This window comes from Rhinatrema bivittatum, chromosome 7 (assembly GCF_901001135.1).
Source record: "Rhinatrema bivittatum chromosome 7, aRhiBiv1.1, whole genome shotgun sequence".
Lineage (NCBI taxonomy): Eukaryota > Metazoa > Chordata > Amphibia > Gymnophiona > Rhinatrematidae > Rhinatrema > Rhinatrema bivittatum.
Window position 1 is genome coordinate 260,462,208 of NC_042621.1, and position 16,779 is coordinate 260,478,986.

The window sequence follows — 16,779 nt, forward strand, 5'->3', positions numbered from 1 at the left end:
AAATAATGTTTATATTTATATTAAAAAAAAAATCCCATGCTGCCCATGTCCCCCCTTTCCCCCCTTATTTTAATGACCCCCTGCCTTGCAGGCAGTAGGGGATGGTAATACTGAAGGGTAACCCGGAAAACAGCAGGGGGTTCCCACACAGGCTTGGCTTGAACAGTAGCAGAAGATACGTATCAGCGGTTAACTGGAATGGTATGCAGGGAGAGAAGGATACACAAAGGGGCAAGAGTACCACGGGCACCGGACGGAGTGGTCTAAGGTGTGAAAATCTAGCGCCCACACATGCAGGACATAAATCAGATGCAGGCAAGCATAGGTGGATGGACATAAGGGTATGGAGGGAGAGAGGGAACGAGAGAGCGCTAATGATATGTTCCTAGCTAACGAGGCAGCTAACACAAACGGCACAAGTGTGCTATGGTGCAAAAAAAAATATATATATACATTCAGGTATAATTGTAGGGTATGTTATTAATGTATTACATATCGTTCACAGGAGACAATAATTAAACACTCTGTTATCCGGTTATTGCCCCTACTACGGCGCCTCAGGGATTCGAGGGCTGCTCCAGAGGTAATTGTAATACATATGGGGGGCAATGATCTGTGCTCTTCGACATGCAAGCAACTAATAAAAGTTGCAAAAAGCGACCCTGCCAAGTTTGTTGAATTATACCCAAAAACCGCAATATTCTGGCCAGAAATCATCCCACGTATTAAGTGGAAAGATACCAAGTTATGGAATCGGGGTAGAAAAAAAGTCAATAGACAAACTGGACGATGGATACAAGGGAGAGGTGGCAAACAGATCAGACACCAGTGGGCCGAGGCTGAGTGCTCAGGCCTGCTCAGACAGGATGGAGTACACCTGTCTGATATTGGCTACGACATTTTTAATAATGCAATACAAGAGGCCACTGAGACATGGCATAAAAGACGCAGAATACAAGGACCGCAGCTTATGATTTAATTGGGGGGACATGAGGCAAGGGTACACCCTACCTTGTGCCTTGGAGGTGACCCGGGCCGGTTTGGGCATATGGCAAGTGGTGCCGGTAGCCGATTAGCACTGGGGGAAGCGCAAAATGTGACGGCGTGGAAGGCGTCGATGGGTGGGGCCCCCCTTGCTCGAGGACAAAGTGGGGGGGCCATGGATTAATGCTGCCTTGCTTGGTCCCAACGGCGGGCAGCGATGGTCACATCTTACTGGCCCGGGTACCCAGGAAGGTTTTTGATACGATGTATAAATAAAAGCTGTGGCCTTATTCTGCCGACATCTGTGTCTGAGTGGTTATATGTTACAAAAGGAATGTGCCGGATAGAAAGTATGACTAAAAGATAAGGGTTTAGTCGACGGACAAGTGAGTCAGAGTGGCGACTGCTAGTGTTAATAGGTGGGACTGACCTTATGCAGTCCCACCCTTAACCGCGGCAGTGACCCCCCCTTGCGATGGATGGAGATGGAGGGAAGGGGGCGCCAGCGCGCACTACATCGCGAGTGCGAGTGGGCCCCCCCCAGGTCTCCCATCCGGCGGCGAATGGGAGAGCACCTGCGTCATAGCCCCACCCAGGGCCGTGACGCTGGGGGGGGGGGGGGGACAACGGCGCTCGAATATGACTTCGCAGGCCCTTTAAAGGGCTGCGATGCCCGGGAGGCGACCCTTTTGGATCCCTCCCGCCGATGAAAACTTTGTTACTTCTCCCTCCATTGTCCGCTGTTGCAAAACCAGGCAAGTATTTTCTTCCACTCCTCCGCCGGATAGATGGTTAATCACTGGAACTTCTGTTCAGCTACAGGAAAAACCAGTCAGATATGTCTTCCAGATTCCCCAAGCCCAAGGCAGGTACTCTCTGGCTCAGTGTAGGGTCCTAATCCAGCAGAGGCCTTACCCCAGTAAGTCCAGGGGTAACCCCCAGCCTCTGAGCAGTCTCGCACCCTTTTACTTAGGGATTTAAGTGGACTATCCCCAGCGTCACTCCTGGCTGCCCTCAAGAGGATCTCAGCTCCAACCAATTTCTTCCAGTGGAATCTCAAAACAGCCCCTGACTCATTACCAGGCCCTTGAGGGGATGTAACCCCTTGTCTGTCAGGTGAGTGGCACACTCCTTGACACAGAAAGTGACCCAGGCTCTGGAAGCTTCCCCTCCTACTTCCCATTGACCTCCTGCCACCATGCTCATCCCATGCACTTCTAGCAAATGTTTACTTACGGGCCGATACAGTAAAGTGTGGCCGCAGTTGCGCAGTTTTTAACCCGCTTTGGACGCATGTTTTAAGCGCGTAAGACGGACGTGCGATTCAGTATCGGCTTTTATGCATCCTTAGCGCTTGCCGAAAAAGACGCATATCCATTTCCGCCCACCGCATGTATATGATATGTTAATGATCGGATTAGCTATTCCCCCCGATACAGTAACGCGCGCCCAAATTATCGTGTTTTTAACCAGCTTATTTACCACGTCTTTAACCTCTATATTTACCGCCTACCCTGACCCTGGCGTTAGTGTGGTGTTCAGTCAGTTTCAGACCAGACAGCGTCATGGATAACATATATATATTGGCTCTGGTGATCTTTTTCATTCGGTTGAGAAGCAGAATAAGAAATGCTCGGCAAGCGAATTCTACAAGGCAGATTGGAGAGGCCAACAGGGAAAGAGGCAGGAACATCCATGAACGGAAGCCCCGACCTTGGACGTCCAGCCGGGCACCCAAGGCAGCGGCCATGGACGTTGAAAGGCAGCGTTCCCATCTGTTTCCAGCATCCATGCTCGGAGGCCCCGACCTTCACAGACGCCCGGACGTCCTTGCACGTCCATGCTCAAAGTCCCCGACCTTGGACGTCCGGCCGGGCGCTCAAGGCAGTGGCCATGGACGTTGGAAGACAGCATTCCCGTCTCTTTCTGGGCATCCATGCTCGAAGACCCCGACCTTGGACATCCAGCCGGGCACTCAAGGCAGCGGCCATGGATGTTGGAAGGCAGTGGGGCCTCCCCTCCAATCATGGATGCCTGGAAAAAAGCGGGAACGTCCATGAACGGAAGCCACGACCTTGGACAACCGGCCGGGCACTCTAGGCAGCGGCCACGGACGTTTGAAAGGCAGCCGGGCCTCCGATCATGGGCGTTCATGCTCGGAGGCCCCGACCTTCACAGACGCCCGGACGTCCTTGCACATCCTTAAGCGCCCAGACGTGGAAGGTTGGGGGTGGCCTCCAATCAAGGACGTCTGGATGCTCAGGGCAGCAGCCCCGGTGTCCATGTAGGGTCTGTAGAAAAGAACCATCCACTGACCTGCTGGAATGATATTTGAAAATGACATTTGAAATGACAGGTATAGGCGCTGTATACCGTTGTATACAGTAAAATGGATTGCGAACGCCTACTGCTTCATAGGCGCGCTTTTGACGCTCCTTTGCCGCCGCTTGGATTTGCATCTAATTTGAATGCTGAATCGAGCGACTTGCGAACTAAATGTGCGCGTGTCAAACGCGCGGCGCCCTGGCTCTGCCACACTGTTTTTTATGCGTCGGTACTGTATCGGCCTGTTAGAGATGAAAAGATTTCTAGCACACAGGCCTCCCTGCAAAAGGAAAGCCTGTCCTTCACCTGCACCCCTGCTACCTTCTTCAGGTTCTCTACACCTCTCTGTGGCATAGGGGCCACCTATAGATAATGGTGTTGCGGTGTTGAACACAAGACCTGTAGATAAAGAGCCTTCTGTGTTGTTTTTCTACAGGAAAAAAAAATCTTTGGAATTATTTGGGCATATAGAAATCCTATAATTTGTTCCTTTCATTAACTGGCAGTTTGAAGTGTGGAATGTGAGACTGTGTAAGTGTGTAACCATCATTAAATATTATTCTTACTTAGAAGTTCTCACAAAACCTGCATATTTAGACAGGGCTGAAATAATTATCTTTGATTTCTGTTAGCAAGGACTCCAGTCTCAGTTAGATGATGCACGCTAGCAACACTGTAAACTGCGGAAGACTGGCGGTGTGAGGAAGTCTGCCTTTGATTATTGATTTGGTTTGAGTTAGCTTAGTAGGTGAATCACTGTGTATCCTGAGACTTCATGATCAAGAGTGGAAGTCCAGGTCCAATCTCTACCATCAAGCAGCTTAAGCTATTTCGCGATCAAGAGGCACCAAAGCTTCACATCATTCCTGGTTCAGCACTCTCTACAAGTTGCGCTCTCAAAATTTATTACCCAGAAATAAATTAAAGGTAAGTGCACACCAACAAACTGTGACACAATTTTGATAAACTGCACTAGTACAAACATTCATGGACAGACAAGAGATCATAGTTACTGAGTTAAACCAGATTAAAGAGATAAACAGTTCATACTTACCTGAAGGGAAACCTAGAGGATTCAAGAATGTCCTGAAGAGCCTGTAATGATAAAAAGTTGACACAAAGAATCAGAGTTCTTGAATTAAAGTTATTTATTTATTTATTTGTTTGTTTGTTTGTTTATTTATTTATCTTGTTTTGTATACTGTCATTCCTTTTCGCCATCAGAATGGTTTACAGTTATCGGGAAATGTGTTAGATAAACATCATCACAACAGATTTCTATCACAATGGGATTTGTGTGTTAGCTAATACAACATGATCAAAGAAAAACAGGAAGGGGTAACAGGATCAGGTAATTGGGTAGGTATGTAACTGGGAGGTGTTATACAGGTAGGTTAGTAAATACAGGCATTCCATGTTCAAGATACAATTATGATGTGGTTAGATATACCCTTGAGGTTAGTTAAATAAATTTAACGCTTCGAACGGTAGTAGATATTTCGTTGTTCATGAGATGGAAGGATGTTTCTTTATTTTGAGCTGTGTAGGTGTCTGGCTGTGCGGTTGACAGTGTGAGTTTGAGTAGGCTTTGTAAAAAGCCAGGTTTCAGTTCTTTTTTGAAGGTTCTTATGTTGGGTTGAGTTCTTATTTCGATTGGGAGTGCGTTCCATGGTGTGGGGCTACCGATGGATATGACTCTCTCACGGGTTGTATTTAATTGTGTAGTTCTGCTGGCGTGAGGGATTTTGAGGAGGCCTTTATTCGTTGAGCGTAGGTCCCCGTTTTGGAGCATGGAGTTCAATGGTTTTGCTTAGCCAGTGGTTTGTTGTCCTATGATAGTTTGTGCAGAATTGTTTAGTACTTTGTATCTATTCGGTATTTTATTGGGAGTTAAGAATTCAAACATTTGTTCTAATTAAGAACTACTAACTGAGAAAAATATTTATCTGATAGGTCTCCTGGTGAGAAGTAATCCTTGTAAAGGAACCGGTTTCTTCTTTTCAAATATTGTGTTAAAGAATTAGAGGAGAGTCAAATACACAAAATTGTTTTGTGCATCAGAAGTAAATCATTATGAAACTAAAAGAATTAAAAAAAAAAAAAAAAGAAGTAAATCATTATTCACTGAAAATATTGACACTATTGAAGTGTTTATTCTATTCAATAATTATCCTGGTTTCTAGAAGTGAAGAACCTGGAAAAGTATCCATTTGCCAGCAGAATAAAATTCTTTAGTTTGATTTAGAAGTGCCTCTGAGATCATTTTTTCTATTTTGATTATTTCCCGGTGAAAATACTCTGGGTGTTAAAGTCATTTCCATAACATCTTTTAAAAGCGGAAACCCCAATAGCCTTCCATCTGGCTACCCACATGACAGTGCCCGAAATAGTATTGTGCTGGAGGGTGTTTACTCTGAACTTCTAACCAAAATGCCCCACCTAGAATTGCTGCAGCCTGCTTTTATAAGCAGCAGGGGGTTGAGCATTGCAGCAGCCGCAGTGGAGGAGCTGTTCAGATTGGAGTCCCCTCCCCTCACCACCACCACTAGGGGCCTTATGATGATTCCAAAGGGTTGTCATGTACTGGAAAAAAAACACCACAATCTGTATTTCCTTTGTAATGAATTTTAAAGGAGAATTTTAAAGCGATGTGCGTGCATAAAATAGCAGATGCACACACAGGTACCCCTTATTCATGCTATTGCTATTTTTTAAACTTCGCACATATGCACATAAATTCCGGCGTGGGAATAACGTTGCTTGTGTATAAAAGGGGCAGATTTGGGGTAGGGCAGGACAAACATTTCACACATGCATTCTGATTTTATAACCTGCGAATGAGTGTGCATAGGACTGTTACCTGCACATATTTACTTATTTATTTAACACTTTTTATATACCGACATTCATATGCATAATCACATCGGTTTACAGGCAACTTCTGCTCTTTATCAGGTGTAAGTCAGAATAAAACTCTTTATAGCCAAAACCTGACTGGGTAAACTGGGGGGAGTGCAAGCTGAAGAACCAGAAGGGTCTGGATGACCTGGGGATAGACTGGGCAAACTGGTGGACTAATTGTTAAACTGGGAATTTCTTTCATGCGTGCATGTTATCAAATGTGCTCACTTGCGTGTGTTAAGCTAAGTCCTATAGAAAACACACGAATAATGTTTCCTTGTATAACTGCTTAAAATTAGGAGCACACACATGTGTGCTAGATGTATTTTATATAATGCACACGCCCTTGCAAGGGCGATATAAAATTCTAGCGCATGTGGGCTCATGCCCACGTACGGATATATATGTGTGCACACGTACTCATTATTAAAGTTACCGTCCCTGGTTATAGTTTGTTATCTTAAATTCAAGTTGCTAGCTAAAGACATCTGCTCACAGATACAGCAGTGATATAATATTCCGGATGGCATCTTTAACAATGTGAGATTCATCATTGCTGTCACATCGTCTTGAATGTGATTTTGGGTAAAAGTCGGCTTTAATGTGAATTTAGTTTATTAGTTGTCAGTAAATACCAACAAATGCTACAATTTGACTGGCTTCCTCATAGTGGTGATTCAAATTCAGATAACTTTTTTTGGCATGACCAATTTTGGCAAGGTCTGTCAGTACCAGCTGGAGTATGTGACAGTGTAAACAGCCTCATGGCAGTGCTCCTGTTGCAGGCGTGAACCTCTAGGCCAAGGTGGAGTTGAAGCTACCTGCAGGGAGGAGCCCTGCAGGACCCCCACTGTCGTGGCAGAGCCTGGTTGTGGCAGAGGCCCAACTGGAGCTTCACCTTACCAGCCCTCGTTCCCCCTTAAGTTGAGCCTCAGACTTAAGGACTTAGGCGTGGGCCTTTGTGGTGAGATAGATCAGTATTCGAGTCACAGACCAGATCCCCGGAGTCGGAGCCAGTAGCGATCAGAGCAGGCGGCGTTCAGGTTGATCGGTCAGCCACTGGTCAGCGGCAGGCGGAATGGCAGGCAGTGTTCAAACAGGGTCGATGTCGGGTGAGCCGAGGTCAGAGCCAGAGATCCGTCCAAGGGGCAGGCAGGACAGGAAGGCAGGCCAGAGAGGCAAGGAAAAACAGCACAGGCGGAGGAGAACCCTGCATGAAACCGAAGACTGACTACAAAGAGAAGGACTGAGGACTGTCCACGAAGACAAAACGAAGGAACTTAGGACCACAGAGCAGGAACTAACAAGTCAAAGATCAGGAACACAGGAACGAAGACCAGTGTAACCCTTAGGGTGTTGTTGGTTCCTCTCGGCCATAAAAGTATTTATAAGTCGGGGCTGCTCTTGCCATCTTTCCCCTCCTTCCTGCACTTCCCAGGGAGGGGAGCTTCTTTCTGTGGGGGAAGAGGAAATCTTCTGTGGCCCAGGTGATTGAAAATCCCTTCTATGTTGTGTGTATCTTCTGGTGTGGTGTTCTTCTTCATGGACAGACAGGCTGGACTCAGAGTGGGAGTTCAATTCATATTTACTGATCATTTCCAAAGGTCAATTCACTGTCCCACAAGACATTCAACAAATGAAACTGTACACTTGAACTATTTACATGGAGGACTCTGCTGGGGCATTGGTGTCCATCTCTCCAGCTCCTGGGAGGGAGCTTGCCACTGCCTACTTATCTGTGCAACAGCCCAGTAGATGGAGAATCCTAGTGGGGTCCCCATGCCATGAAAAGATCCTACCTGAGTCCAAAGTTCAGTCTGAAACCTCAGCCTGTGTCCTGATCCCCTTGGGGTGGAGATCCGATTGGGAGTCTCCCAAGGCTTCATGGTACAACTTTGAAGGACCTCTCAAGGAGAGAGGTCAGATGTTCCAGTTCAGCTCACAGCTCTCTATCTTCTTTACCAGGTTGTGCAGAGGGGTGGGGAACAAAAAGAAGGGAAAATCCAAAAGCCTCTATCCAAAATATCTCACACTGGGTAGTGCTGTCACTGGTCTTGCTTCCTCTAGGGAGTAGAGAGGTTGATCACAGGTCTCTAGCCCCTGCTCTCAGGATTGGAAGGGGCTGTTCCTTTCCCAAGGCACAGGGTGTTCCCCAGAATAAGAAAAACTTATCAAAAACTACAAAAACCTGATCTCCTCTAAATGCAAGAAAAATACCAAGCTGGGTCAGAGGGCCCAACATAGCAGGGAGAAAAAAAAACCGTCCTTATTCCTCAACCTCTAACTCAAACTGACCACACTCTGTGCTTCTTTAATTCCACTTTATACCCCTGGGATAGCCATTCACAGTCAGCTCAATGGAGAGACTGAAAGAGAATGGAAAATCGTACACTGTTATGGTCCAAATGGTAAGGGACCTAGGGACATCTAGCGACAAACCAAAGAGTTGGTCACACCAGGAAGACAGGAACGTAGACTAGGAGACAGGAACGAAGACCAGGAACACACTGAGCCAGCTTGTTGCTACCAAGGCAGTCAACCTATTGGAGAGACATCTGCAAGGGCCCAGCGGTATCGGTGGCATCCCGCACTCGAAGAGAGCAGCATCCTGTCATGTCGTGGCATGGCTTCCTGCCACATTTAGGAAGAGCAGCCCAGCGTTGGAAAAGGGCAGCAGGGGTCCGGCAGCCAGGGTAGGTGCGGCGGCTCACAGGAAGAGCATGCAAGCCGCCGAACACAACAGTCTAACTCAGTGGTCCCCAAACCTGTCCTGGAGGGCCACCAGCCAGTCGGGGTTTTGGGATATCCTCAATGAATATGCATGAAAGAAAATTTACATGTTATGTGCATGTTATGTGCATGTAAATTTTCTTTCATGCATATTCATTGAGGATATCCCAAAAACCCGACTGGCTGGTGGCCCTCCAGGACAGGTTTGGGGACCACTGGTCTAACTATATCTATGGTTGTGTTGGTTTCAACCATGTCTCTTCACTGTCAATTCTGAGTCCAACAGTGAGCACATCCTCACAGCAATGCACTCAGTGTGAATTGGGTCACCAGCCACAAGGTGTTTTGTTTTTTTCACAGTATTACAATGATGCAAAAGCAGACCGGTCCTGAGGCATCACAGCAGAATTAAGGAAAGGTCTTCATCATATTCTTACACTATAAATCTGACATTTCAGTTCCTTGAGGGGACACCCACCCCTCTTTACCTGGCCAGGTAAGCTTCATCTAAACACACTGGTGAAGAACATCACAGAGTCCAAAAAACACCAAAGAGAAAAAACAGTGTTACAACGGAAGTATCTATTGGAAGGAAAATCCTCACAGGAAGTGCTGGTTAAGAATTCGAAGGATTTAAGCAAGTGAGAACTGAGAAGATAAAGAAAATTGAACTCTCAGAGCAAAAGTCATTTAATCCCAGTCTTCAGCCTATCCAGTTTCTCAACATGTGTGTATTAAATTGCAGATGACTTGCAGAAAGATGCAAGAGATATTTTCTTTATGGGTTTTTTTTTCTGTTTTTGTGTAAAAGCCAGAGAGACATTTAAAAAAGAAACATTGTTTGTCAGGCAAAAATAGCTGAGACTTAAAAAAAAAAAAAAAGCAGAATTAGAAAGATCAAGAAAAACATCAAGGCACTGGAAAAGATAAAACTGAAAAGTAAAGGGGATCAGAAAAGAGCACACAGAGCAGAGATAAAGACAGTGAGAGAAGAAGTGCGGTATATCCTGCCATAAGAAAAGATAAGAATGATGTTGAAAAGAAGACCGGACCAAAGGAAAAACAAATGAGAAAAAGAGCAGAGATAGAGAGAGAGAGAGAGAGTCAATTCCACAGGTGTCAGGAATGTAAGAAAGCGTTAACTGCCTCAGTGCAAGGGGAAGGGCTGTCAGATCCTCACAGGGAAGCAGACTTCCCAAGTCCAAGCCCAGGCTTGACCACTACAGGATTGGCTGCTGGCTAATCCTTCAGGGCTTGCTGGAATGATTAGAGGTGGGTGGTGCTAGGGTAAGGAGGCAGAATCAGGCGCACCAGCAGAGACTTTTCCTTCACTGCTAGTGCAGCTCACTAGTTTCTGCTGCCCCGTCCTGCAGCTGCAGTCGGTTGAGAGAGAGAGAGGAGAAAAATGAGAAAATGAAAAACAGAAGACTCCTTTGGGGGAGTTAAAGATTACTTTTGAAAAGGAAAATAACCTTTTTTTTTTTAAAGTTCTTTCTAAGGAAAAATAGATAAAGGCATTTTGACTGTGCTTTTCAGCCTGAGCTTTTTATTAGAAAATAACGTTATCAGGTGGGGCATTGACGCGCAAGGTCTTGAGCAGTTTTATTTTACAAGCTTGGCTTTTAGACGCCTTGAGTCAGAGTAGCCATGCAGGGCCACTGGAATGCCCTAGCTTGGCTGAATTCTTTGCTGCTAGGGCTTGTGCTCTGGAGCTCAGCAGAGGAATACGACTACTACACCTGGCAGTCCGATAACTTCCAGAACGGGCGCTTCTACACCAAACAAAGTCAGTGTGTCGACATTCCTACGGACCTCCACCTGTGCCACAATGTTGGCTACAAAAAGATGCGCCTGCCCAATCTGCTGGACCACGAGAGCATGCCGGAGGTGAAGCAGCAGGCTAGCAGCTGGGTACCTTTGCTGGCAAAACGATGCCACACGGACACACAGGTTTTCCTCTGTTCGCTCTTTGCGCCAGTCTGCCTGGAACGGCCCATCTACCCGTGCCGATCACTCTGCGAAGTGGTGCGTGACAGCTGTGCCCCAGTCATGGAGTCCTACGGCTTCCCATGGCCAGAGATGCTGAACTGCCACAAATTCCCCCTTGATAACGACCTGTGCATCACTGTGCAGTTTGGCACCAGACAAGTGACTCAGCCTCCAGGTAACAAGATTCCCTTTCCTTTTCAACTTCTGATAGCCTTCTCTTTGAAAAAAAAGTATTTTTTTTTTTATTTTAAAAAGTCATTTCTCATCTCTTTTTGGAAACCAAGTTCCATCTTTTGTCCTTATGTCCTCTGTCTGTTTATAAGTGTGCCGGGGTGGATGATAGTGCAGGTGCAGGTGAGCAAGCCAGGGAGGAGGGAGGGAGAGAATCTCCTGCCTATCCCATCCAGTAAGTTGCAAATATCAGGATGGCTGTTCTTTTTCATAAACAGCTCCTATAGAGTGGGGTGGGATTCTCTAGATCTTATTCTGCCATTTTTTACTGATTCTGTATCTATAATCTTTCATATTTAGTTTGCTGTAACCCGCCTTGATCATTGTTAGAGAGGCGGATGACAAATCAAAAGAAATAAACAAATCCATATATAAATCCATGCCTCAAGACAAAAGCTTACTATCCAGTGCCTTTCACTAGTACAGTAAAAGTATTGCTGCTCACTGAATGCTCAGTTCTGATGCACGTGGCCTCGTTACGTGGTGTCCTGAAAGTAAGAGAGGTGCCTTATGAACAGAAATCACAATTACTTATGAATATTGTCAAAGCTAGCCTTACTGGCAGCAGGTCCCATAAAACCCTGAACACTTTAAAGGAAGTCAAACGCTGCCCTGGACAGCACTCCTCCTTCCACCGCCAGCAACAGGGGGACGCAAAAGTGATAAAACTGCTCCAACTAAAAATTCTACTTATGAATAACATCAACTTTCTGATGTATATTACTGTATTAAAAAAAAAAAAAGAACATGAAAACAGGAAATGTAACTTAATGGTAAAAAGAAAAACACATTGAGGTCCATATTTAGCCGCCAGATAAACTTATCCGGCCAACTTAGTCTATATGTTCAGGGGCATGGCTGCGCCGCTGAACATTTCTAACTATCTTAAAGTTAGCCAGATTAATTTAGCCGGCTATCTTTAGGACAGGTTTATAAGAGTTAGCCCGATAATTTATCTGGCCACATTTTAGCAGGCTATAAAGTTATCTGGCTGGAATTTAGCCAGTAAGTGACTAAATATTCATCTAGCCAGATAACTTCTGAATTATCTGACTAAGTGCTTCTGAATGTGGACCTCGTTGCCTACACAGTTTCTTGTTGTTATATTTTATAATATAATATTTAAAAAAAAAATAATTATAATGAGCAGAGTTGGAAATCTTAATACAACCCAATAAAATTGACAAGGAAATGAAATAAAGCACCTAATACTTGCTGTCACGAAAAACATGTTTTACTTAGTGCCTAAATCTGATACAAAAGACTTCACTACAGCAGTTACCCTGGGTCTGGTTTGGGCTATGCTGACCCATCGTAAATCAATTGTAAGCAGCACATGTCATTTTTAAATGTTGTTTTAAAAACCTTTGCTGGCTCTCCACCAGTAAGTATGATCCTTGCTTACTGCGCCCGAGATATGAAGATTAGAGTAACAGTGCTTGCTGCTTCTCTGTATTTTGGGGAGTGGGGGTGAGGGAGGAGGAGATTCTGAATAGAGGAGACCGAGATGAACTGAGTGTGTGTGCAATAATCAAGTCTACGATACCTTGAGCCAAGCTTCTGCAGTACATGAGGTCAGCTCATACGTTTTTGTACTTGGAAGGGGCTGGCTTTAATGTCGGATGACACATACAATTTCAAGACAGAAAAGGTTAAAATATTTGCACCTTTAATTTAAATTTGGTGAAAAGAAACTAGCAAGAGAATGGAATTCTTCCTGAAAACAATAGCATTTGTCTCCCGGTATACATGAAATCAAAAACCATCCTGCCTTTCACCAATCTAGCAGCCTCTTTCTGTAATGTATTCCCTAGTAAGAGTGTGTTGCTGCATAGCTAGGGGCTAATGTAATAAGCCCTGCGTTACAACCACATGCTGAAAGCGCACCAAAAAATTAACTCCTGATGCAGTTAAGCAAACGGTATGCTAATGCATCGGGAATTTCAAAATGTGTGCACATCCAAAAATGTGTGCACAAACCCGAGTTAAAATGTGCAGACATTACAGGCTGAATGCACAATTCAAATCAGATGGTAGGGGAAGGCTCTCAGACAGGATTTATGCACACAAAACTCATGTTTTGTGCACATGAAAGACTTACGTGCAGAAAACGTGATGTCTGCTTGTTTTGTGTGCATAGAAAATGAGTAGGGGCGATAACTTTGAAACAGCCGCGCGGGTGCTCGTATACGCGCGCATGCCGGCGTGCACCCAGAGACGCAGCCATTTTATAACATACGCGTGTATATGCGCATATGATTATAAAATTGACTGTACACGCCTCTTTATGCATGCAACTTTATATGGACGCACGCATGTGTGCAATAATGCCGGTTCTACCGCGTATGTGGGGGAAGTTTATTAGATACGTGCGCTGACGCAATTACCAGTTTCTCCAGTCTATTCCCAGTTTGCCCACATAAATGACAGACCTTCCTAACCCCCTAATTAACATGCCTCTCTTTTACCCTTTTAGCTCCAACCCTTAAAACCCCCACTAACTACCCTCATTGTTTTGTTTCATCTGTAGCAGAAGTAAAGTTCTGGGTAGGGGACCCTAGCAAGTGCTTGTGTATGTAAATACTTAATGCACACATGTTATGTTACGTTACGTACCTGGACCACCCATGTTCCATCCAGATCCTGCCCACATCCTGCCCCCTTTTTGCCTTTCCAAGGAGATACGTGTGTACTTGGGCACTTCTCAAAATCTGTGCAGCATGGGTCGGCCTGAAATACTCGCATATCTCCAGGTTTTTTGCACACTACAAAAACGCTTTCTATGTAGAAAACCATTTTTGTGCCTAGAAATCATATGTATGCACAGAAAATAGCCATTTCTTGTGTGCACAAAGCATATTTTCTGCACATAAATCCCAACTAGAAGTTCCAGCACCAGAACTCCTGCTTCTGCTCATAGACTGGCACAAGCGCTGGAAACTTTGCTCCACCTCAGACCAGGAGTAAAGTTTCCAGGGCTAAGAAAACCTGAGTTAAGCAGGCGCACCTCTCTGCGAGACGCTAAGAACGAGGCACAGTTTTATGTACACACATTTTGTGCGCAAACTCCTTGCTGCAATGGAGCACAAGTTTGGGTAAACTTGTGTGCTCTACTGCTCTACCTTAGGCTAGAGTTGCCAACTTCTAACCATCAAATTTCCAAACGTTGGCAAATGCTCTTTCATATCTTCACTAGGGCCGGTTTTTGGGGTGGGTGAGCCAGGTGGTTGGCCAGGGTGCCTTCAGCTGAGGGATGCCCTGAACACCATGGGGGCACAGGAGTAGAGGCCCAGCGTGGTCACAGCAGATCCCATCCCACCGCAGTCATTGCATGGTCATGGTGGATCCCATCCCGCTGCGGCCGAAGACACACTTAGCCTGGCTGTGGCGTATTCCACCCTGCTGCAGCTGAAGACAGGCCCAACCTGCCCGTGACTGAAGACTGAAATCGAGTAGCTGCGGCAGATCCCATCCCACCGATGCTGAGGAGAAGGGGGGGGGGGGGGGGGCGCCATCACTTGAGGGAGATGCTTTTCATTCATGGTGTCTTAAATCCGACTCTGATCTTCACTGATGGGGTTTACGCACATGCGATATTTTTTACCACTCTTCTCCATTATAAAACAACAGAAACCTATAGTGCTGGATTTTAAAATCTCCGCGCGCAGGGTACATTTGTGTGCGCTACCCGGCACGCACAAATGTACGCCCGATTTTATAACATGCGCGCGCAGCTGCACGCATGTTATAAAATCCGGGGTCGGCGCGCCGAGCCCTAGGGGAGCCCCGATGGCTTTCCCCGTTCCCACCAAAATCGGAGCGGCCTCGGAGGGAACTTTCCTTCCGCACCCCACCTTCCCCTCCCTAACCCGCCCCCAGCCCTATTTAAACCCCCTCCAACCTTTGTTTAATAAGTTGCGCCTGCCTCTAGGCAGGCGTAGGTTGCGCGCGCCAGCCAAGTGCCGGCGCACGATCTCCTGGCACGGCCGCCGTGCCGGAGGCCTCGGTCCCTCCCCGCCACACCCCTTTCACAAAGCCCCGGGACATAAGCGCGTCCCGGGGCTTGTGCGCGTCGCCGGGCCTATGCAAAATAGGCTCAGCGTGCATAACCCTTTGAAAATCTGGCCCATAACTTGATAGCAGGTAAGGACCAACCTAGTTTGCTCAATTACTTTCTGCTACAGTGTCTTAGATCCCCCAGTTGATCTCTGGCTTTTCCCTCACTTCTTTGCAATTAATGATCCATGCGCTTTCTTTCATTGTTATTTTTTTTTTTGCCTCTATCACCTCCACTGGGAGGTTATTCCTGTGTTATCCCTGAGTCTACCCCTTCAGAGCCTCATATCATGACCACTAGTTTGAAACTTCTTTATTCTGAAAACGGTTTGCTTTTACCAGCCCAGGGGCCAAATTACTGTTTTGTAACATTCTTTAGGGCTCTGATTAAATCATGGACTGAAGTCTATGTCAGTGGCACAAAATAAATATTATCCAACACCTTGAACATACAGTAGCTACCAAAGCACACACTATCGGGTAGATGTCCATGCGTGCAATTTTATGACATGCGCGTGCTGGCGCGCACGTATGTTATAAAATCCGTGGCGGCGCGCGCAAGAGGGGGGTTGAAAATAGCAGTTTACGCGCGGCGACGAAATCGGGCCTCCCCCAGTTCCCTCCCAGTCCGCTCCAATTAAGGAGCGGACTGGGAGGGAACTTTCCTAGCCCCCTACCTACCCTCCCTCCCTCTTCCCCTCTCCTCCCCAACCCTTTTGAAGGCCCTGCCTTTTTGTTTTTTTCTTGTTTTCGAACTTACTCCAGCTCCTGAGCTGTGCCGGTGGTCTCCAGCTCCGCACCGGACCGCCCCTTCCCGCCCCCGGGACCGCCCCTTGGAAGAGGCCTGGCTCTTGTGTGCGTAACAGGGGTAACGCACGTGGCCGGGCCTCTTCTAAAATGCGCACAGCGCGCGCGCAAGGCCTGTCCACACACGTGACCCCCGTTTTCCCCGCGCGCAGGGGATTAAAAATCAGGCCTTATATTTGTTGATGTTCGTTTTCAGCTTTTATTGTATTTTTATTGTGGAAATTTATTAGCGTTTATTACAGCAAACAAAAAAAAGGTAGAAAATCACTGGGGAAAAAATTAGCCTTTTTTTACACCGATTTTCTCAATTTTTGTTTGTTGTAATTAACGCTGATAAATTTTCAGGAAAAATAAAGTGAAAATTGAAACTGAGGGTCCCTAACTATATTGTATAATTGAAGGGGAGGATCAGATGCTAACCTGCAGCACGAGGGCTATAAATCAGGGCATTTCCGAACATTTTAGCCCTCTTCCGTTTTTCAGGACAATCCCCCCCCAAAAATCTGTACAGTCCAGAAAAATTCTGGACAGTTGCCAACCCTAGCTTAGGCGCTTAGCTCGGTCGAATGGAGCCCAGAGGTCCTTTCAGCCAGACTTTTTCTTTTGATTCGCCCAACAGGGGAAGGTGAAAAGATACTGAGAGTCAGCAGCCAATTTTGAAGCCATGAAAAAAAAAATTCCCCTCTCTATCCCAAATACGACAGTTAGCTCAGGCTTGCTGGTTAGCAGCACCAAGCATACAACTGTTTCAGCATT

General features: G+C 46.1%; 1 protein-coding gene across 1 annotated transcript in view; it reads left to right on the plus strand.

Moving 5' to 3' along the window:
- The first annotated feature begins 10,285 nt into the window (after nt 1–10,285).
- Nucleotides 10,286–16,779, plus strand: part of SFRP5 (secreted frizzled related protein 5) — a 102,731-nt gene continuing 96,237 nt past the window's right edge. The window contains exon 1 of the mRNA XM_029610777.1: nt 10,286–11,104. Within this exon, the coding sequence (XP_029466637.1) occupies nt 10,588–11,104 (517 nt within the window). The 5' untranslated portion in view covers nt 10,286–10,587. The remainder of the gene's footprint in view (nt 11,105–16,779) is intronic.